This window comes from Papio anubis, unplaced genomic scaffold (assembly GCF_008728515.1).
Source record: "Papio anubis isolate 15944 unplaced genomic scaffold, Panubis1.0 scaffold1241, whole genome shotgun sequence".
NCBI lineage: Eukaryota > Metazoa > Chordata > Mammalia > Primates > Cercopithecidae > Papio > Papio anubis.
In genome coordinates this window covers 1-21,493 of record NW_022161183.1, presented here as the reverse complement: position 1 = coordinate 21,493, position 21,493 = coordinate 1, and the positions used below count along the sequence as shown (strand labels likewise).

At 48.9% G+C, this 21,493-nt stretch overlaps 1 protein-coding gene and 2 pseudogenes across 6 annotated transcripts; 2 read left to right on the top strand and 1 right to left on the bottom strand.

Annotated features, from left to right (window-relative positions):
* Positions 1 to 3,883: 3,883 nt before the first annotated feature.
* CKMT1B (creatine kinase, mitochondrial 1B) lies at positions 3,884 to 10,177 on the top strand. 6 transcript variants are annotated; one of them, XM_031661281.1, is made up of 10 exons: positions 3,884 to 3,971; positions 4,835 to 5,157; positions 5,756 to 5,954; positions 6,159 to 6,254; positions 6,641 to 6,862; positions 7,007 to 7,092; positions 7,210 to 7,333; positions 8,982 to 9,116; positions 9,596 to 9,721; positions 9,928 to 10,177. In XM_031661281.1, the coding sequence occupies exons 2-10, from the start codon at positions 5,009 to 5,011 to the stop codon at positions 10,042 to 10,044; spliced, it is 1,254 nt and encodes a 417-aa protein (XP_031517141.1). In that variant the 5' UTR covers positions 3,884 to 3,971; positions 4,835 to 5,008; the 3' UTR covers positions 10,045 to 10,177. The 6 variants fall into 6 exon arrangements, with proteins under 6 accessions (XP_031517141.1, XP_031517142.1, XP_031517140.1 ...); XM_031661282.1 differs by lacking the exon at positions 3,884 to 3,971 and adding an exon at positions 4,052 to 4,069 and having other exon boundaries at positions 4,898 to 5,157; XM_031661280.1 differs by lacking the exon at positions 3,884 to 3,971 and adding an exon at positions 4,054 to 4,069.
* Positions 10,178 to 11,380: 1,203 nt separating this feature from the next.
* On the bottom strand, positions 11,381 to 21,301 carry LOC116272545 (annotated as a pseudogene).
* Positions 13,251 to 13,343, top strand: LOC116272546 (annotated as a pseudogene).
* Positions 21,302 to 21,493: the final 192 nt, after the last annotated feature.

Here is a 21,493-nt window from a genome sequence, read left to right as displayed (position 1 = left end):
CAGGACCCCCTCTTCCTCACGCAGACCCCCACATACCCATCCACCTCCTCTCCCGCCGACCCTCTCCTCGGTACTCTCCCCGCACAGCTCCGGGTCACGAATACCGCCCTCCCATCCCGACTCCACTAGCCTTTGCCCGCCCCCGCCTTGGCCGCCCCACTCTCCCTACGCTGACACTAAGGCCCCTCCGCTGGGCCTCCTCCCAAAGCGGAGCCCACCCAGAACCAACCGCTGCTCCAAGAATCCACCAAGCCCACTCTACCGCGCCCACCCCCTCCGATACCGCCCCCAGCCCCAGCCACTCCCCCACCGTCCCCGGCCCTCACCCACCCGCCTCCCTCAGCTCGCGCAGCCGAACCTGCCGGCAGCGACACCTGACAGCGGCCCAATCAAAGCGCGACTTCTTTGCCGTACCACCAATCAGCGAAGGGCGCGCACCGGCAACAGAGTCAGGCTGCGTTGGCCAGCGCTTCTGCGCGGAGGAGCGTGACCCCTGGTGGCTCCGGGAGGGAATGCAACTTAATGCTCCCTTTGATTTCTTACTGCGTCGCCAAAGTCCAGATGCATGGTCTAGACAGAGACGTTCCATGAGAGGACGGTGGGGGTGGGAAGCCTGATGCTGAGAAAGAGGAAGAGGCAGAGTTTGTGCCATTGCTGCTCCTTCAGAGCAAAACCAGGTCTTCCAAAGGCGGGTCGCGGTGGCTCACGCCTGTAATCCCAGCACTTTGGGAGGCCGAGGCGGGCGGATCCAGAGGTCAGGACATCGGGACCATCCTGGCTAACACGGTGAAACCCTGTCTCTACTAAAAATACAAAAAATTAGCCGGGCGTAGTGGCGGGCGCCTGTAGTCCCAGCTACTCGGGAGGCTGAGGCAGGAGAATGAGGTGAACCCGGCAGGCGGAGCTTGCAGTGAGCCGAGATCGCGCCACTGCACTCCAGCCTGGGTGACAGAGCGACACTCCGTCTCAAAACAAACAAACAAACAAACAAAACCGGGTCTTCCGTTTGTCTTATGAGACAAAACAGGGTCTCATATATGTACAGATCCAATAAATAAAGGTTGAAAATATTAACAGATATAAAGAGGAGTGACAGGGAGACTGGAGACAAAAAAAAACAAGGAGAGAAGCAGATAAGAAAGTTAAGGGAAGGAACAGAGAGACATTTACAGAGGAGGCAAGAAAATGGATGGACCTGGAATTCTAGACAAATTGATTCCTATCTCCACAGCCTGTTTTTCTCTACGCTCCAGACAAAGCTGGATTTGAATCCTGGCCTTACCTTTAATATCTGTGCAGCCTAGAGCGACTCACTTAACTTCTCTGAGCCTTTATTTTTCTCATCCATAAAACTGGGATTAAAAACCTATGGCCAGGCTCGGCGGCTCACGCCTGTAATCCCAACACTTTGGGAGGCCGAGTCATGCGAATCATGAGGTCAGAAGGGTGAGACCATCCTGGCCAACATGGTGAAACCCCGTCTCTACTAAAAATGCAGAAATTAGCTGGATGTAGTGGTGCGCACCTGTAATCCCAGCTACTCGGGAGGCTGAGGTAGGAGAATTATTTAAACCCAGAGGTGGAGATTGCAGTGAGCCGAAATAGCGCCAGTGCACCTCAGCCTGGCAAGAAAGCCAGACTCCGTCTCAAACAACAACAACAACAACAACAAAACTAATTAAGGCCTGTTGTGGTGACTCATGCCTATAATGCCAGCACGTTGGAAGGCCGAGGCGGCAGATTGCTGGAGTGCAAGGAGTTCAAGACCAGCCTGGGCAACATGATGAAACTCTGTCTCTACAAGAAATACAAAAGCTAGCCAGGTGTTGTGGCCTATGCCTGTGGTCACAGCTACTTATGAGGCTGAGGCAGGAGGATCACTTGAGCCTGGGAGATGGAGTTTGCAGTGAGCAAAGATCACCTCACTACATTCCAACCTGGGTGACAGAGCGAGACCCTGTCTCAATAAACAACAACAACAAAACACCTCACTTAAAGGGTACTGATAATATGGAAGCATTTTGTATTGTATATGTTATTGTTCTTATTATCTTTACATCTTCACTTGGGTTTCCCTGGTCAAGACAGTTGTTCCCTCTTTCTTCTCTGCAACATTAGAGGTCTTGCCACTTTTCCAGTCGTGCCACATTGTACTGACCCCACAAGGCCTCCTGAATGGACATAGAAATGATTCTAAGGGCTGCAATAGATTATTCTAAGAGGAATAGATGCCTCACTAGTTCATGCTCAGGCTCATACCCCCTCCACCACTCTAGCCCTTCAAACTAGCTATTACAGCATCTTCCAGGTAGTTAACTTCCGTTACTGTCCCCCTGAAAATGTAGACTCTGTCCCTAGTAATCATTGGAACAATCCAATTCAACTCAATGAAATAATACATATAAAAGTTCCTTGTAATTGTAAAGTGCTTTAAAAATATTAAATACTATTTACAATAATTCTTATTAAATAAATAAAATACCATATATCAATACCATATATTGATTACTTCCATATGCTGTAAAATAACTTTTTAAATGAGCATTAATATATGATGTGCCTGTCAAAGGCACATGAGGGATAAGAAAAGTGCACAAGTGGCTGGGCGTGGTGGCTTACGCCTGTAATCCCTGCACTTTGGGAGGCTGAGGCAGGCCTATCATGAGGTCAGGAGATTGAAACCATCCTGCTAACACAGTGAAACCCCGTCTCTACTAAAAATACAAAAAAAAAAAAAAAATTAGCCGGACGTGGTGGCGGGTGACTGTAGTCCCAGCTACTTGGGAGGCTGAGGCAGGAGAATGGCGTGAACCTGGGAGGCAGAGATTGCAGTGAGCAGACATCACGCCACTGCACTCCATCCTGGGTGACAGAGCAGGATACTGTCTCAAAAAAAAAAAAAAGAAAGAAAGAAAAGTGCACAAGTACATGTGTTTTCTCAGTGGAATTATTGTTCACATTTGGGAAGCTACTCTCTAAACTTGGGTAATTTCTCTACTCCTCTGGCTGTCTTATTTCTCCTTCTGTAATTATCTCTTCCCACTCCCTATTCCTTAATCTTAGTAACCACCCTCTCAATCAAATAGCTACCCTATGGCTCTGGAAGATTATCTCCCTATTAATCTGGATAAACACATGCTATTCTAAGAAGTTATATTTATTTACTCATGGCTACTTTTTAACCTAGGTAAAGAGACCCCACAACACAGGTAACATTTTCCACACTGCAGCTACATAACTCTGTTCTCTAACAATTGATGTCTTACCAGGAGAAGAAGGAATGGACCCAAAGGAGAGGTGGACACTTCTAAGAATACCCACAAATGAAGAAGGTGGAAAAAAAGAACACAAGGAAGGCCTAAGGGGAATGAAGGGAATGAGAGTAGTATGGGGGAGTTCTTGATGTAAAGGGAATTCTCTTTCCCAAATACTCTCTCTTAAGATTTCTGAGTATCTTACTGTCTTGCGGGTACAACAGGATAGCAGAGGTAAGGGACTAATGCCACAGTGCTACTCCACCTTAACTGACCCTCTACGCTGAAGCCCCTCATCTCTATTTCAACTCTAGCATTCATTCTCCTTGCTACCAGGACAAGGTCAAGTCATACCTGGAGCTAGGAAACAAAGCCCTCTCAAGTCTGAATATGAGTTTTATGAGGAGAGAGGGCAGAAGAGGGGATCACGAGGAAGGCAGAGATGCCCTGACGACCTCATGCCCTGGTACACCACTTGCCTCTGGATTAAACAGCATTAGGGAGCCAAGAAAGGAAACACATGTGGTGTCTGGAGACCTGTGCCTGCCTGTCCCAGTCCCACACCCAGTCATCTCACCACACCCTTCACCACCTGACTTTACGTTGTCCTCCAGCCCAGGAACTAGGAACTACGGAGAGAGAAGCCAAGGGAGAGGAGGAAGAGGAAACTAACCATTCCCTGCCCAATCCCGGCCCCACACCCAGCACCACCAACAGGTGAGCAAGCTTGCCGAGGAAACGCAGAGGGCATCCTGTGAGCAGCAAACACGTCTGAGCCTGGAAAAGAGACAGAGAAGTAAAAGATCAAAGGCGAGGTAGGGGGCAGGGAGGAAAGTGGGAGAGACAAAAGGAAAACAAAAAGTGGGGGATCATGAGAAGTAGAGGCAGGAAATAACAGGGCTTCAGACTTGGGTGCAGAGTGGAGGTGGAGGACACAGCACAGATGGCATAAGAATTAATATTTCCCTGGTTCCTGCCAGGGACTCCTTTCTCAGCCTTGTAAGGAGTGCACAGAGGTGGCAAGGAAGCACCTTGCTCCTCTTCCTGGTTCTAAGGAAAAGGTGACCTTGAGCCAATGGGTGTCTTTCCCAGTGCCTGCCTCTAACCCTGTGCTTTCTCCATATCCTCCTCTGGTATCTGTGTTTATTCCGCGGTTTCCCCGCGGCTGCCCCCGGGAGAAGGGAGAGGTGGCTGGGGCAGGCCGAAAGCAGAGCATAGGTTGGGCAATGTCACCCTTCCACATCTACAGGGTAGATGGATCGGGTTTCGGTTAAAACCGAGGGGTTTGGGGGAAGGGTGTTGGGGTTTAGCTAGTCCACGCGGGTGCTGTCCTCCACTTGGTGCTGAAATCTGGGCCGCCACATCCCGGGGGCGGGTGGGGGCTACATCCCCGGCTTTAGACGCGCGAGTCTCAGGTCCCGCTAATTACCTGGCGGGTGCTGCCCACCCCTGCCCCCGCGCACCTAGCGCGGTGGCAGGGGGGAAGGCGGGGCCTCGGGGAGCCCCACCCCTGGAGACTGTGGCTGGGGCCTCCCCCTCCTCCGCCAGCCTACCACTAGCTCATTGCGCCTCTCCTGCAGTCTGGTTGGCACCGGCTCCCATTCCGGCTCCAGCCTCCAATCCGACCCCCATTTCGGCTGCAGCCTCGGACCTAGCTCCGGCCCTCAGTCTATCCGGTTGCATCCTCCCTCCCTGTTCCGGATCCTATCTTGCGCCAGCGCCTACTCCAGGATCCCGTAGCCAGACCTCAAGCCATGGCTAGTCCCTTCTCCCGTCTGCTGTCCGCCCGCCCGGGAATCAGGCTCCTGGCTTTGGCCGGAGCGGGGTCTCTAGCCGCTGGGTTTCTGCTGCGACCGGAACCTGTACGAGCGGCCAGTGAACGACGGAGGCTGTATCCCCCGAGGTAACAGTGCCTGAGGCGCGGGAGGAGGCAGGGGCAGGTGGTGATTGAAGGTGCGGGTAGAAATGAGAATCCGGGCAACAGAAAAGGGCTATAATCACGAAGGCCCTGGAGCTGGAGGGCTGTACAGTCTGCAGACCTCAGCGGGGTGGGGGTGGGGGCCAAAACCATAAAGCAAGAACATTTCTGGGGACCAGCCAAACCACCTCTGGCCCTGCGAGTTCCAGCTGCACTCGCTGCCCAAATCCCTAATTGTAAAGCCGGGAACTATCCTTTTCGCTTCCCTCCATCTCCTTCTCTCATTTCCTTAATTCCTGTCCTTAAGGCTTTTCCCCTCCTCCATCCCTCGTGTTGTGTCATGGGAGGAAAGAACTGAGCAGATCTGGAGAAACTGAGTTGGCCAGCCAGAGGCAACTAGAACTACTAGAAAAGCATAGACTCTGAAAGTCCCTAAAGAGATTACCAAGGTTTAGACTCTTTCTAATTCCCCCTCCTCCCACGGAGCAAAGCCAGACATGGCCAACTGGACAGCTCCCAGGTAACTGCACTAGGTCTAGGGTCTGTGCCCTCCCTCCATGGTCACTGGGTACCCCCTCCCCAGCGCTGAGTACCCAGACCTCCGAAAGCACAACAACTGCATGGCCAGTCACCTGACCCCAGCAGTCTATGCACGGCTCTGCGACAAGACCACACCCACTGGTTGGACGTTAGATCAGTGTATCCAGACTGGCGTGGACAACCCTGGCCACCCCTTCATCAAGACTGTGGGCATGGTGGCTGGAGATGAGGAGACCTATGAGGTAGGGGGTCCCCAGAGTCTCCCTGATGATCCAACTCATCTTCCCAGTCATCCCAGCTCCTTCCCCCTAAAGACCTCTCACTTTCCCCCAAGACTCTGAGCCCCCCCATTCTTAAGTGTTCTGACCCAGTGAAATCAATGCACAGTTGAAGTCTGGGGAGGGATCCCCTCTCCTTAACCATCTCTCCCTCTTAACTCCCCTTAGGTATTTGCTGACCTGTTTGACCCTGTGATCCAAGAGCGACACAATGGATATGACCCCCGGACAATGAAGCACACCACGGATCTGGATGCCAGTAAAGTGAGTTCAAATATCCCACTTCTGATTTGCATTGCCTGTGTACAACACTCTGTATCTCTAACCCCTTCACCTGATATCCTGAATCATGCTCATTACACTACTGAGCTTTTAATCTTAATGTAAGGAAAGAATCATATCTTAAGGGGCAGCATATATGGAGATGAAAGGATAGATAAGAATGACTATGGCCCGAGGTGGGCGGTTTGGGGAAGGGTCTGCAATGCCCCCTTCAATTGGAGTGCTTTCCCAACAGGCCTCTCCTTCCAATGCACGCAAGTAGAATGCACAAAGAGTCCTCTAATGCCTAAGGAAGATCTCTCCTTTCCCAGGGGCCCTCAGTTCCCACCGTGTTTCTGTGACTTATATTCATTTCCCTTATCTCCCAGATCCGTTCTGGCTACTTTGATGAGAGGTATGTATTGTCCTCTAGAGTCAGAACTGGCCGAAGCATCCGAGGACTCAGTCTGCCTCCAGCTTGCACTCGAGCAGAGCGACGGGAGGTGGAACGTGTTGTGGTGGATGCACTGAGTGGCCTGAAGGGTGATCTGGCTGGACGTTACTATAGGCTCAGTGAGATGACAGAGGCTGAACAGCAGCAGCTGATTGATGTGAGGGTCTTAAGAGGGCGCTGGTTGGTGGGAGTAGATGGAAAAAAGAGCCAGAGGGAAGGCTGGGCCAGATGAGACATGGGCTCTGAGAGGCCCAGGGGCCACCATGAAGATTCTTAACCCAAGTCCCGTTACTCTTCCCAGGACCACTTTCTGTTTGATAAGCCTGTGTCCCCATTGCTGACTGCAGCAGGAATGGCTCGAGACTGGCCAGATGCTCGTGGAATTTGGTATGAGGCTGCTCCTTACCTCTTTTGTCTTCATGCCCTCATAAATGCTTTTTTTCCCCCTCTATCTCTCCCAATTCTTGCCTTGCCTCTTGAACACTGTCCCTCTCCTGCCCTCAGGCACAACAATGAGAAGAGCTTCCTGATCTGGGTGAATGAGGAGGATCATACACGGGTCATCTCCATGGAGAAGGGTGGCAACATGAAGAGAGTGTTTGAAAGATTCTGCCGAGGCCTCAAAGAGGTTGGAAAAGATTGTGTAGGGGAACTAGGTGGGAGGACATAAGGAAAACCAAAGAGTAGCATAAATAATTATGTAATTTATCAACCCACCCAGGACATGTCTGATAGTAAAAAGGACTATCTAGGACTCACTCTAGGAATAAAGGTATAAACCAGCTGGGACCATACTGGGAAAACCAGGACATGTGGTCACCCTAAGATTAGGAAAAGAAAGAGTGTCAGGAACCTTAGGAAGTGAATAAGGCAGTTGCCAGATAATGCAAGAAAGGAATAACTGAGATGTCAGGTCAGTGCCTGGGATGTATGCAGTGGAATGGTGAGGTGTGCAGATAAGGAAAACATTTGAGCTTAGACTGATGTTGGAGGGAGAGGTTGCTTTGTTCACGACTTTAATATAACCATCCAGGTCTGAGCCAATGTAGGCCTTGACTCTGGGTTCTATCATTCTTGTTAGAGTATCAGGTCGAGGCTTTAAGTTGAGAGTTGGGAGGGAGACTGGGGAAGGAGGAGGATCAAATGGTTCGAGTTCTAGAATATGTGGCTCTATATGAGAGGTTGAACTGAATCATCAATCCTACATAGATTGGGTCTCCATATTCAAGTCTACATTAGAAATCCCCATAAACTCAATTCAATCTTACTGTATGTTCTCAAACATACAGTTCTATTTTAGGTTTGCAAAGAAAAAGGGCTCCTCTTTTAGATTCTGAGAAGTTTCTACTATTTTAGGCAAGTAATAGATAACATATTCTGACTATGAGTGGGTTGGGAAGTACCTTTAAATTATATGCCTCAGTTTCCTCGTCTGTAAAATTGGGATAATGAGATTTTCTACATTTTAGGTTGTTGTGGGGATTAAATGAAATACAGGTAAAGTACTTGGTCCAAAGTAAGTGCTTAATAAGTGTTAAAGTGTTAGCTGCATTATTATTCTAGATGGAAGGGTTTCCCCCATGTTCAGCATGTAAGATATGCCCTATGCCATGGTTCTGTCTGAACTATAAACAGGATCCTTTTACTCACGTTGGGTAGTGGTCTTTGTGACCGTCACTCTGGTAGATCCCTTGTCTCTTCAACTCCAATAGTCATCTTCATGACTACATGGTTAATTGAAGCAAAACACCTTCCCCTGCCCCTATTCCTATGAATCTGGCTTTTCTGCTCTGTTTTCATCTTTCTCTGCATTGACACAGGTGCTCCGTTCACAGCTAACAGAACGTTATCTTACCTCTTCCTGGCAAAGCTTACACCTTCATCTTCTGTCTGAAAGGACCCTTCCAAGCTCTAGGCTCATTAGCAAAGCAAAGATAATTGATGCATGCAGAACTCATTGAATAATCAGTCCTCTCTCAGTTCAGTTTACCACCTCTGTTCATTTCCCTAGATCATCCCTAATACACCACTCCTTTGAGTTTTCTTCTTCCACATATTTTTTCACAATCTCATTATTATGCACATCATAATTTTGCATCATGCATGCATGAAAACAATAACAAGCCATTTTCATTAAAAAAGACCAGTGTCATCCATTCACAGCCAAGTTTCTGTTCTAGACATATTTCTAGTGTTCTTGTGTGTCTAGCTAAGGGAGGGTCCAGGGTTAATGAAATATCCCTGATTTTTCATTAACAAAACCTTTGTGGACTCAGGTGGAGAGACTTATCCAAGAACGTGGCTGGGAGTTCATGTGGAATGAGCGTTTGGGATACATCTTGACCTGTCCATCTAACCTGGGCACTGGACTTCGGGCAGGAGTGCACATCAAACTGCCCCTGCTAAGCAAAGTAAAGGAGTTGTGGGGTTACAGAGGGGTGTGAGTAAGGAAGGGTGGGTTGTGGATGGGGAGGGAGTGGACCCTTTGGAAAGGAGCCAAACATGTTGTAGCTAAAGGGTCAGGGGACAGGCCAGGCACAGCGGCTCATGCCTGTAATCCCAGCACTCGGGAGGCCAAGGCGGGCCGATTACCTGAGCCCAGGAGTTCAAGACCAACCTGGACAACCTGGCGAAACCCCATCTCTACTACAAATGCAAAAGTTAACTGGCTGTAATGGAGGCTGAGGTGAGAGGATCACTTAAGCCTAGAAAGTTGAGGCTTCAGTGACCTGTGAGCCATCCAGCCTGGGTGACAGAGAAAGATCCTGTCTGGGAAAAAAAAAAAAAAAAAAAGTCAGGAAACAGAGCTCTGAGCAGGTTCAGGGCTCTTTCAGGTAGGACTAGTCTCTGCCTCTATCGACCGTGCTCCCAATCCCTATCTCCTCTCTAGGATAGCCGCTTCCCAAAGATCCTGGAGAACCTAAGACTCCAAAAGCGTGGTACTGGAGGAGTGGACACTGCTGCCACAGGCGGTGTCTTTGATATTTCTAATTTGGACCGACTAGGCAAATCAGAGGTGAGATCCTAAGGGATTAGGGTGAGGAGAGCTATAGCTCTGTGGGGGCTGAAATATGGCAGTGAGTGAGCCTCCGGGATGTAACATAATCTGAAATGAAATTCAGGTCGAGTGGGGAGGCAACTGGAAATGAGCAGGCAAGTCAGTCAGTGCCAAAGAAAAGCTCAGATTATAGGAAGCAGAGATCAAAGATTAGTGTCCTTCAGGTGGAGCTTGTGCAGCTGGTCATCGATGGAGTAAACTATTTGATTGATTGTGAACGGCGTCTGGAGAGAGGCCAGGATATCCGCATCCCCACACCTGTCATCCACACCAAGCATTAACTCCCCACCACCAACTGATGACTCAAGATTCCCAGGAGTTCTGCTCATTCTAATGATGGCCCTTTCTACTTGCTCTGGACCTGCCCCCGCATCCCCTGCCTCCATCCTAGTAAAGACTCCTTGCTATGCTGCAGCTGTCTATGTTATTTCTAATGGTGGGGTGAGGAGGGGAACAGGCTTCAGGAAATGAAAAGAGGCAGTGGGATTATTTATGATGGAAAGAGACTCCAGATATGGCATCCTGGGAACACTGATGATTCTCAGAGTGGGTAGAAACTTAATGCTGTTACCCATATTCCTCATCAGCTTCTGAAAATAATCAGGATGCACTTCTGTTTGCACTTTGTCCATTTATGACCAGATTTCTCTCCCCACAATCTCCTTCTACCTGCTTGAGACAGGCTCAGAGCAGGTGGCCAAGGAAGCTGATAATAGTCAATGCCAGGGACCAGGAGGTGGTGACCAGTCCTAGGAGGCCCCAGGCATACTTCGACCTATAATAGACAGGGAATTAGAGTCATATCCCACAACTCTGCTCCGGAACATTGATACTTGGAAATTAGCTCACTGCCTGTAGACTCCTTCCTCAGGATCTCCCTGGGTGCACTCTAAGAGCCAGACAGCACCAGATGAGGGTTTGATTGAGGGTCAGGAATGGAGGCTCAAGCTGTGCAGCTGGGGACTCACCTTGCTGTTCCAGGCTCTCTCCTTGCCCTCATGCTGGGCCCATGCAACTGCTGGAGTGGCTGCTCAGGACTCAGAAGGCCATTTGCTCAGGAGTGAGCAGCCACAGCCTGAGCACTGGTGAGAGACTAGATAGTTCAGGTAGGACTAAGCCACCACACACCTGGGGGCAGGGGGTAGGAATCAGTGCATGCCAAAGTTGGGCCCTGGCTTCTCTGTGGTCACCCAGTCCATTAATACTTACCCAGCAAATTTAGGAGGAGGGATGACAGAAATGGCAAAGGTAAGGCCCTCAGGATGCATGCAGACAGGGGGCAGGACAGGGATCCGTGGCATCCAAACGTAGACTCACCTTCCTTCTCTTCAAACAGATAGACCTTCTCCTAACTTCTCCCCAAAGTGCCTACCATAGACCTTCCCAGTATGTCTCCCCTAGCCCTTGGCCCAAGCTTTTCAGTCCCCACTTAAGAATTGCAGGAGCAGTCTTGTCCAGTCCACCCATGGTATAGAAACCAAACCAGCTTGCCTCAGCAGTAGCCCAGCTCCCCACCTGCTATGGTGCCAATTTCGATGAAGATCTCAGGCCCCAGTTACTGATTGGGCCAAAGCCACCCAGGCAGTACAGGAGGTGGGCCAGAACCTCAGTTGTTCTTCAGGCACTGGAGATGCAGGTGCCCTTGGGAAGAGAGAGCTGCTTGGCTGTAGAACAGTGGGAAGGAAGGGAAGAAAATTCAGCTTCAGCGAGGGCTGTGGTCATGAAACAAAGGAAGAGATGGCTTCAGATGAGTTCCCTTCCTCCATGGGACCAGACCTTCTCATGATCCTTCTTGCCCAGTAAGTCCACCTTGCCTCAGCACCCACCCACCCTGGCCCCTTCACCGTGGCCCTAGAAGCTCCCAGCGTGCAGAGCTCCTCTGGCATGATCCACAGGCGTACTCAACCAAGCTGTCAGATGAATGGGGGATCAGGTGGCTGCATGCCGACCATCTGCCGTGAGAGCTGGGAACCTGGGCGGGTGGGGTTAGAGAGCAGAGGAAGAGAAAGAGATTATGGAGAATAGATAGACAGGAAGTGATAGGTGTTACAAGTTACACTCTGTTACTATGAGACCCTAAAGTCAAGGGGAAGGCTGAGGGACTCAGAAAGAAAGGATAGAAAGAAGGCCTCTCCAGGAAAGAGGTAGGAGACAGTATTATGTGTTCCAGGGCCTCAGGTGAATAAATCAGAGTCTAGAGGGTGCTAGTAGAATTATCAACCAAGAGATAGAAAGAATAACCAGAGTAGGGTCACAGGAAAAAATTCATACAGGCTTTAAGATGATCTACAGAACTTAGGTCTGTGGGATGGAGTGTTTTGGGAAGTGGTAGGGAGGAGGAAAGGGTACTGGTGGGCACCACATGCATCTATCTGCTTGGGGTGCTCAGCCACGATCCCACTAGGAATCAGCTCCTGTAGTTCCCGATCTCCTAGCCCTATTAAGAGCCGACGAGCTGCAGGATCTGCTCAGGGCCAAAGAAATCCCGGGGGACCCCACCTTCTAGGAGAAAGGAGGAACAATGTGAGTGGAAGCAGTCAGTTGGGAGTCAGAGATGCTGGGTTTTAAAGTGTACTGCCTCTGCTGCCAAGCTGTATAACTCTAGGCAAGTCACTGCTTCTTTGGATTTCCTCCCATATCCAAATGGGACAGTGCCTTACAGTTCCTCTAACGTGTTTTTGAAAGACATTACAGTCAGTGGAAAGAAGAGCAGACTAACTCCTAGTCATGAGTTCTACACTTTTATGTGCATCAGACACAGAAACTTATTAAAAACACAGATGCAGGGCCCAGCGCAGTGGCTCACAGCTGTAATCCCAGCACTTTGGGAGGCTGAGGTGGGAGAGTTGCTTGAGTCCAGGAGTTCAAGACCATCCTGGGCAACATAGCAAAACCCATCTCTCTACCAAAAGTACAGGATTAGCCAGGTATTGTGGGGCGTGCACCTGTAGTCAGCCACTTGAGGAGGGCTGAGGCAGGGAGGATCAGCAGGCCAGGATGTAGGAGTTTGATGAGCCAAGATCCGCACCACTGCACTCAGCCTGCGTGCTGGAGTGACAAGTGAGACTCTGTCTCAAAAAGCAGATGTAGATGTCTGGACTCCCTTCCCCCAGAGGCTTATTTTTTTATTTATGAGACAAGTCTTGTTTGGCTTACAGGCTGGAGTACAGTGGTGCGATTTTGGCTCATTGCACCCTCCACCTCCTGGGCTCAGAGGATTCTCCTACCCCAGCCTCCCGAGGAGCTGAGATTACAGGCATGCGCCACCACACCCAGCTAATTTTTTTTCTATTTTTAGTGGAGACAGGGTTTCACCATGTTGCCCAGTCTGGTCTCAAACCCCTGGGTTCAAGCAATCCCATCTGCCTCAGCCTCCCAAAGTGCTGAGATTACAGGCGTGAATCACTGCGTCCAGCCTCTAAAGGTTTTATTAAGTCACTCTAGCATGGTGATCGGCACTGGCATTTTTCCTGTGCTCAGTTCAGCAGTACATACACATAAAAACATTGGAATGATACAAAGATTAGCACAGCGCCTATGCAAGGATAACATGCAAATTCATGAAGCATGCCATTATTATTATTATTATTTTGTTTTATTTATTTATTTTTATTTTATTTTTTCAGGGTGGAGTCTGGCTCTATCACACACCAGGATGGAATTACTTTTTCTTGACCTTACCCTCCTGCCGGCTCCACCTCCCGGGTTCACCCCATTCTCTGCCTCAGCCTCCCAAGTAGCTGGGGCTGCAGGTTGCGCCGCCACCACGTCTGGCTAACTTTTTTTGTAATTTTTTTAGCAGAGTGGAGATGGGGTTTCACCGTGATGGGCATCGCGGTCAGTCTCCTGAATCATTATCCGCCCACCTCAGCGCCGGGGGCGCGGGATTGCGGTACCGGCTTCCCTGGCGGAAACATGCCATTATTTTTTAAGAGAAGAAAAAAGAATAAAGAAAAATCATTCCCTTGATGATTCCGATACACATTAAAATTTGGTAATCACTGCTTTAGTCCCTCTATTCATTATACTAGCTCTCTTTCCTCAATATTTATCCCCACTCACCTCCTACTTGTGACCCAAATCTTCTAAGATTCTTTTTTTTTATCCTCACTCTTCCCCACCTCTCATCCCAGCTCTATACATTCTCTTTTGTATCACCATCACGCAGGCTTCTTCATGGCCAACCCCAGTTGACTCTCCATCACTAACCTGTTTTGCTTTGCCCATGGCTGCCCGCAGTTCCTCAGGGCCAAGTCCTGGGTCCCCTGCAAATAGTGTCGGGCAGTCCTCAAAGTCCCAGGAGCTCCATCTCTGCAGTCTGGGTTTGCAGACCAGGCTGCTAGGGAATGTCCTACCGTACATCTGCACAATTTGGCACAGGTTCTGAAGGGGGAAGACAGGGTCAGGAGGTCAGTATGGTAATAAAATATGCCCAGAGATATCTGTAGATGGAATGACTCTTCCAACCTTTGGAGGATGGAGCACTGTGGGAAGTAGGGACCGAAGGATTATTACAAGGTAAGATGTATAGGGCTTAGAAGATAATAGAACAAGAAGTGATTGGAGATGCAGGGTCCTGCACATAGATGAAGACTGAGGATGTTGGTCCAGGGGATTTAATGCTTGAGCTGAATTTGAACCCAGTTCTTGAGCCTGCACTTAATGTCTCTCAGCTGGCCCAGGATCTCCCCAGGGAGCTCCCACACACTTAGCCGAGCTAGAGCTGAGATCAGCTGTTTAAAGAGACAAGAGAGCAGGAAAGCAAGGTCTAGGCTAAAAGAAACTTAATAGTTTACAAACTCCCAAAACTATAGAATTATATAGAACTAGAAGAGACTTAGAGATCATCCCTCTAAGCCTCTTCTTTATAGTTAGAAAGCCAGTCCCAGAGAAAGAAGCATACAGAACCCAGGCATTTGATACTCCCCTGTACATCCTGCTGGACATGTGAGTATTTGGGTAGTTTCACCTGGAAGATCCTCAGCAGCTGGTCGCACGACCCCTGCTACACCAGGGCTGCTGCTTTCTTGGCAGCCAGCTGTGGCCCCCTACACAACCCTGTCCAACTCTGTCTGCTCCCAGCTCTGCTGCTTTTCCTAGAAGCAGCTCAGGGTCTCTGGACCCAAAGGCCTCCCTGCATGAGAAGGTAGAAGGAGAGTAGGAGATCTGGACAGATCAGGGCCTGCTGCTGTAGCTGTAATTCAAAGTCCGGTCTCTGTTTAAGCAGCCTCCCCCTAGATCTAGGCTTCATATCCTTTGCCCTCTTTGGCCATGGGTCCCATAACCAGCTCACCCGTTCCCCCTCTGCATTTACTCCCTTCCCTTCTTCCTTCATCTCACCCTGGGGATCAAGGAAATTGCCTCAGTAGACAGAGTGAACACTAGGCGTCCAGCTTGCTCTACTTCATCCTGGCTCCACAACTCTGGTTTCCTGGGGACAGGAAGAAAATCGGGGGCTGGGGAGCTGAGGGAACTGTGAGGAAAAGGAAGGGGAAAAGAGGACATGCTAGGATTTGGGACACAGGGCTCCAAGGGACCTTAAGAATATAGAACAGGCTGCCACTGATGATGGTGGTTGAGGGATTGGGTACAGAATGAGTTAGAATCTGAAGTTCTCGAAGGTCCATACCCAAGAACAGACTCCTGCAATAGCAGCCATCCCAGCTCTGTGGCAAATGTCTCTCCTAGGCAGAAACCTTGCAGCTGACTGAGATGGGACAGCAGGATCTGTAGGGGGATCTGTCGTGTGCTCTCTATCCCCAGGAATCCAACCAAAGGGCCTAAAGTCTCCAGCACTTCCCCTGAGAGTGGAGTCTCCTTTGGAGCCTGGAGAAGAGCATCAGAACTTGGACAATGCACTTCTGACTCAGAGTACCAGAAACCTTGATCAAGATACCAAGTCCCTTGACCTTCTCTCCTGCTCCCAACTCAGCACCCTATGATGCTTACTACCTTCGTTCACTTTCTTAAGCAATGAGCCCACACAGGAGCAGGCAGAAAGTCTGAGAGGTGGACTGCAAGAGATTTCTTGGACTCCAAGAGGTTTGGACAATTAGCATGAAGCATATTATCAAGGAACGGAACCCAGAGGGAAAACGGGGGCCAGGCCTTGAAGACAGGAACCTGTTCAGCAGCAGGAAAGCAAGAAGTAGAGTATTGGGAGACAGTCAGAGAGCATTGTCTGAGGAGCAAGAATTGCCCAGGGCAGCAAATCTGAGTCTCATAGGGTGGACTCTTACCAGGTTTTGTAGTGCCCTCTCTGCCAGGGCTTCCTGGTGGAGTGGGGTCAGTGCCAGCAGCTGCTCTGGAGCTCTTTGCACCAGCTCCACCACCAACATAATGGATTCATTGGATAGTCTGTCCATCAACTGGATTCTATTATAGCAATTTGACAACAACAGCATTCAGTTGGAACTGGGCCAATTCGAGAAGGGACCACAGAACCCCACAGTCCCCAGGTAAGATGTGACCCCAGGCCAAACTTAGTGAAGCTGGACAGGAACTGATAGTAAACAGCTCCAGGGCCAATTCCCACCATCAAGCTTGAACGGGAGAGAAAAAGGGACTGACATATTTCTAGTCTTCCTAAAAAAAAACAAAAAACAATCCTACCTGATCTAATGGACTCAAAAGCTCCAAATATTAACTACCATTAACATTTCCCCATTTTATAGATTAAAAAACTGAGGTTCACAGAGCTCAAATGTTGAGGTTTCTCACTCCCAATTCCCGTTTTTTTCCACAGGGCCACCCTTCCTCTACTTGTGAAGAGGTCCTATCTTGTTTGTATGTGCTACACAATTTACAAAGTTCTTTCAGGTGTTATCTCATTTGATCCTACAAGACCTGGCCTCACTTCATCACCCAGGCCAGAGCACAGTGGTGCTGGGATCTCAGCTCACTGCAACATCCACCTCCCAGGTTCAAGCAATTCTCATGCCTCAGCCTCCCGAATAGCTGGAATTACAGGCACGCGCCACCACGCCCAGCTAACTTTTGTATTTTTAGTAGAGAGAGGCATTTTGCCATGTTGGCCAGTCTGGTCTTGAACCCCTGATCTCAGTGATCCACCCACCTTGGCCTCCCAAAATGCTGGGATTATAGGTGTGAGCCACTGCGCCTGGACAAAATAGGTGTTTCTTTTATCCCTCTTTCACAAATGAGGAACTCAAGTTTTTTGATGCATTGTCCAGGACCTTTCACCTCATCTATAACCTTGGAATTTTAAATTATCTCACAGAACCCATATATTTAAACAGATTTGAATGGCATTAAAAAAAGTAAAAACAGGCTGGACGTGGTGGCTCAAGCCTGTAATCCCAGCACTTTGGGAGGCCAAGGCAGGCAGATCACAAGGTCAGGAGTTCGAGACCAGCCTGACCAACATGGTGAAATCCCGTATCTACTAAAAATGCAAAAATTAGCCGGGTGTGGTGGCACACACCTGTAATCCCAGCTACTCAGGAGGCTGAGGCAGGAGAATTGCTTGAACCCGGGAGGTGGAGATTGCAGTGAGCTGAGAAGGCACCATTGCACTCAAGCCTGAGTGACAGAGCAAGACTCTGTCTCAAAAACATAAATAAATAAATAAATAAATAAATAAATAAATAAATCCCTTTTGCCCAGAAATCAGAGGTGATAACCTGTACCCTGGGTGACAGAGCAAGACTCTGTCTCAAAAACATAAATAAATAAATAAATAAATAAATAAATAAATAAATAAATCCCTTTTGCCCAGAAATCAGAGGTGATAACCTGTACCCTACCTAGGATTGCCAGTTCTGGAACTGGGCTAAGTTATACAAGAGCTAAAATATGTGGAAACGCCGATAAAAATGTAAGAAGGCTGGGAAGCTGAGGTAGGCAGATCACTTGAAGTCAGGAGTTCAAGACCAGCCTGGCCAACATGGTGAAAGCTCATCCCTACAAAAAATACAAAAATTAGCCTGGCATGGTGGTGCACACCTATAGTCCCAGCTACTCGGAGACTGAGGCAGGAGAATTGCTTGAACCTGGAAGATGGAGGTTGCAGTGAGCCGAGATGACGTCACTGCACTCCAGCCTTGGTGACAGAGCAAAACTCTGTCTCAAAAAAACAAAACAAAACAAAAGTAAGAATGAAGTCAACTACTTTTACTCCATTTCATCTCCATATTCCCCAGCAAGACTGTAATACCAGCATTTTCTTATTCTGACTTACAGTGCAGATGGCAATGGGGTGGTGGTAGGGGTAAAACGAGAAAAGCAGCATACGAGTAAGATACTAATAAACTTCTCTATGGGTAGGGAGAAGCCTTGGGTTCCTATAGCCTTTTCTTCCCACAACCTATATATGAACGTGCTCTACAACATTCCTACCATGGGGCCATCTGACCTAGGCTCAAACAGCTCCAAGGACCACGAACTCACTACCTTAGTTTTTCTTATACTATGTAAAAATCTGATCTCCATTAACGACTCTTAGTCTTGCCCAATGGGGCCACTCGTAAATATGACAATCTAATTTCTACTTGATAGCCCCTCAGGTATTTGAAGGCATTTATCACATTTTTCATACATTTTTTCTCGATCTACTCCTCTGAACGCACTAAGAACACAGTGCCCTGAGCAAACTATAATCCTCTGGGGCAGCACTGGAGCATTGCCTCCCTCACTTCAGACACTATCTCAATCTCAATTAATGTGGACTAGGTTATTGTAAGATTACTCGGCAGGCCTCAATACAGTGTTGTCACCCTCTGCTGCCCCATGCTGGAGTATATTCTGGGAACCAGTCAACACATACAGCAGCTTTGAATAAAATCCTCTGCTGTGGGCTATAAATGATGTCAGGGAACTACCAGACAGAAAAACCGCCTCCTCTAGGGCATTCCCTAAGGGCAGATCTTCACCCCAGATTGAGCTTTCTGAGGGGCCAATATTTCTAGCTGCAGTACTTACGGTAAGTCCAGGAGTAGCTTGCTATCCAGCCCATTCAGTTCTGGCCCTAGAGTTGTCCATTCTGGTTCTGGCATTGCCATCCTCCGCTGTAGCTCTGCCCAGATACAGGCCCTCTGTAGGGAAGCAGGGTGAGGCCAGAGCAGAACATAGGAGCTAGCTTCTATACCTAGGGTCTCAGCCTCCCTGCTCCCACTAATGTCCAGGCACCCCCTCTCACCAGGCTCCCTCGAACTCTAGTGGGCAGCTGATAGATCATGTGCACCACTTCAAGGAAGTCTACCATGGAGTTGATCTGCTGTAGAAACTCACAGGACATGCCCCCTGCCAGGGTGCCCAGAGCTCTGTGGGTGTGAGAGTCGGGAGATGCTCATTCAACACATACAACAGCCTGTTTGCTCCTTGATATCAGTACTCTCAACACAAGTACAGATGTTCATTCATGGCAATTTATGGTTTGAGAAATTTTTTACATAGATATTCTCATCAGCTCCCCATAACATCACTGCTGTTTATCAGAGAAGAAAATAAGGATTTACAGAGGTCAGGTGACATTCCCAACATCATTCTACTAGAAATGTGGTAAACTGAAACTAGAGCCATGTCTTAGATTCTGAAGCCCTTGGGAGGCCAAGGTGGGTGGATCACATGAGGTCAGGAGTTTGAGACCAGCCTGGCCAAAATGGTAAAACCCCATCTCTACTAAAAATACAAAAATTAGCTGGGCATGGTGGCACACACCTGTAATCCCAGCTACCCCAGAGGCTGAGACAGAAGAATCGCTTGAACCTGGGAGGCAGAGGTTGCAGTAAGCCGAAATCACACCACTGCACTCCAGCCTGGGCAACAGAGCAAGACTCTGTCTTGGGAAAAAAAAAAAAAAAAAAAAGATTCTGAAGCCCATTGTTCTTTTACTGTGGGTGTAAGTAAAGTGATACCTTCTTATTCCTATTTATTCTTGCTTGGACGGTGCCTCTGAAGTCACCCTGAAGTAAACTAATAGTAGCAAATGCCTACTGGGAGTTTACAATGGACCAGGCACTGTGTTACATATCTCACATGACTTACCTCATTTAATCTTCACGATAACTACCTATGAGGCTGGTGCCATTGTAATTCTCATTTAAAGAAGGGAAAACTGACACAGGGAGGTTAAATGACTTGCCCAAGGGCACAAGTAGGTGACAGGACTGGAACCTGAATCCAGGTTTTCTGAGTCCTTTGGCTCTAGTCAGGATAAGCATGGCACTGTGGAAGGACAGGAGGCCAAAGGGAGGAGCTAGGAGAACATACATGAGGCAGGGACTATGCACCATTCATCCCTATATCCCCCATTCCATATCACACGGTGCCTGGCACATAGTAAGCACTCAAAAAAATGTTGGTCGAATTTAGCGCACTGCTCAACACAAGTTACTCACTGTAGATTCCTGAGGGTCAGGTTGGTGGGTACTTGCATCTTCTTCCAGAGAAACTGTGCCTACAAGAGAAAGAAAGAGGAGCCACTTCCCAGAAGAGACACTGTCCAAGGATACTCCCTAGAGTAGAGAGGCAGGACTGCCTTGGACCCAGTCCTGCCTCTTCACTTTGTAGGACGCAGCAGCCTCTGACTTTCCCAGATGCTCACTCTTCTCTCGGAGAGTGAGAAAGAAATGAAAGAAAAGGGAAGGAGAAAGAAAAAGAATAGCAAGTCAAATTATAAGGGATACTAGGGGGCTGGGTGCAGTGACTCAGGTCTGTAATCCCAGCACTTTGGGAGGCCAAGGCAGGAGGATTGCTTGAGGCCAGGAATTCAAGACCAATCTGGATAGCATAGTACCTTAACATAGTGTCTCCACAAAAATTTTAAAAATTGGCTGGGCGTGGTGGCTCACACCTGGAATGCCAGCACTTTGGGAGACCGAGGCAGGCAGATCACAAGGTCAGTAGTTCGAGACCAGCCTGACCAATATGGTGAAACCCCCATCTCCACACACACACACAAAAAATTAGCCAGGCACGGTGGCGGGCATCTGTAGTCCTAGCTACACGGGAGGCTGAGGCAGGAGAATCACTTGAACCAGGAGACAGAGGGTGCAGTGAGCCGAGATCGCGCCACTGCACCCCAGACTGGGCAACAGAGCAAGACTCCATCTTAAAAAAAATTTTTTTTTAAATTAGCCAGGCATGGTGGTAACCACCTGTAGTCCTAGCTATTCCATGAGGCTGAGGCAGAAAGATTGCCTTAGCTCAGGAGTTTGAGGCTACAGCGAACTCTGATCATGCCACTGCACTCCAGCCTGAGCAACAGAGTGAGACTCTGTCTCAATCAATCAATAAAGCATACTAGGGAGAAGCTGACCAAATAGGGCTGAAGGATGGGTAAAGAAGGTAGACTATATTGAGGGAGGGAGTTCTGAAATTAAATGGGGAGAATTACCTGCTGCTCAGACCAGGGCAGCTCCCGGTAGTGTCTTCGGTTTGCCAGAAGAGCCAAGGAATCCAGTTGTAGCAGCTTTAATGGGAGCAGGGGAAGCAGGCAGTCTGGCCAGGTGGTGGGAATAGTCTGCTGGCAGCGATGGGTATAGCAGTGTAGTGATAGGTGAGAGTCTGGACTTGGCACTCAGAGAAAAGAAACCATGGGGGTGGAAAGGGACCAAAGCTGGGACAGAAGTGGAATGGCATTTGCCACTGTAGCAATAAACGCCTAAGAGCCTCACACTGCAGGCTGCTGTGGTCAGGTGTTGCTGCTAGTTAGGCACCAGGCGAACAAAGTCCCTTAGCTTCTCTGAGCCTTGGTCTTTTCAGCTGAAA

Coding starts and splice junctions, on each gene's coding strand:
- CKMT1B (XM_031661281.1), top strand. CDS start 5,009: ATGGCTAGTCCCTTCTCCCGTCTGCTGTCCGCCCGCCCGGGAATCAGG. Junction 5,158..5,755: donor CGGAGGCTGTATCCCCCGAG/GTAACAGTGCCT, acceptor CCCCCTCCCCAG/CGCTGAGTACCCAGACCTCC. Junction 9,117..9,595: donor AACTGCCCCTGCTAAGCAAA/GTAAAGGAGTTG, acceptor TCTCCTCTCTAG/GATAGCCGCTTCCCAAAGAT.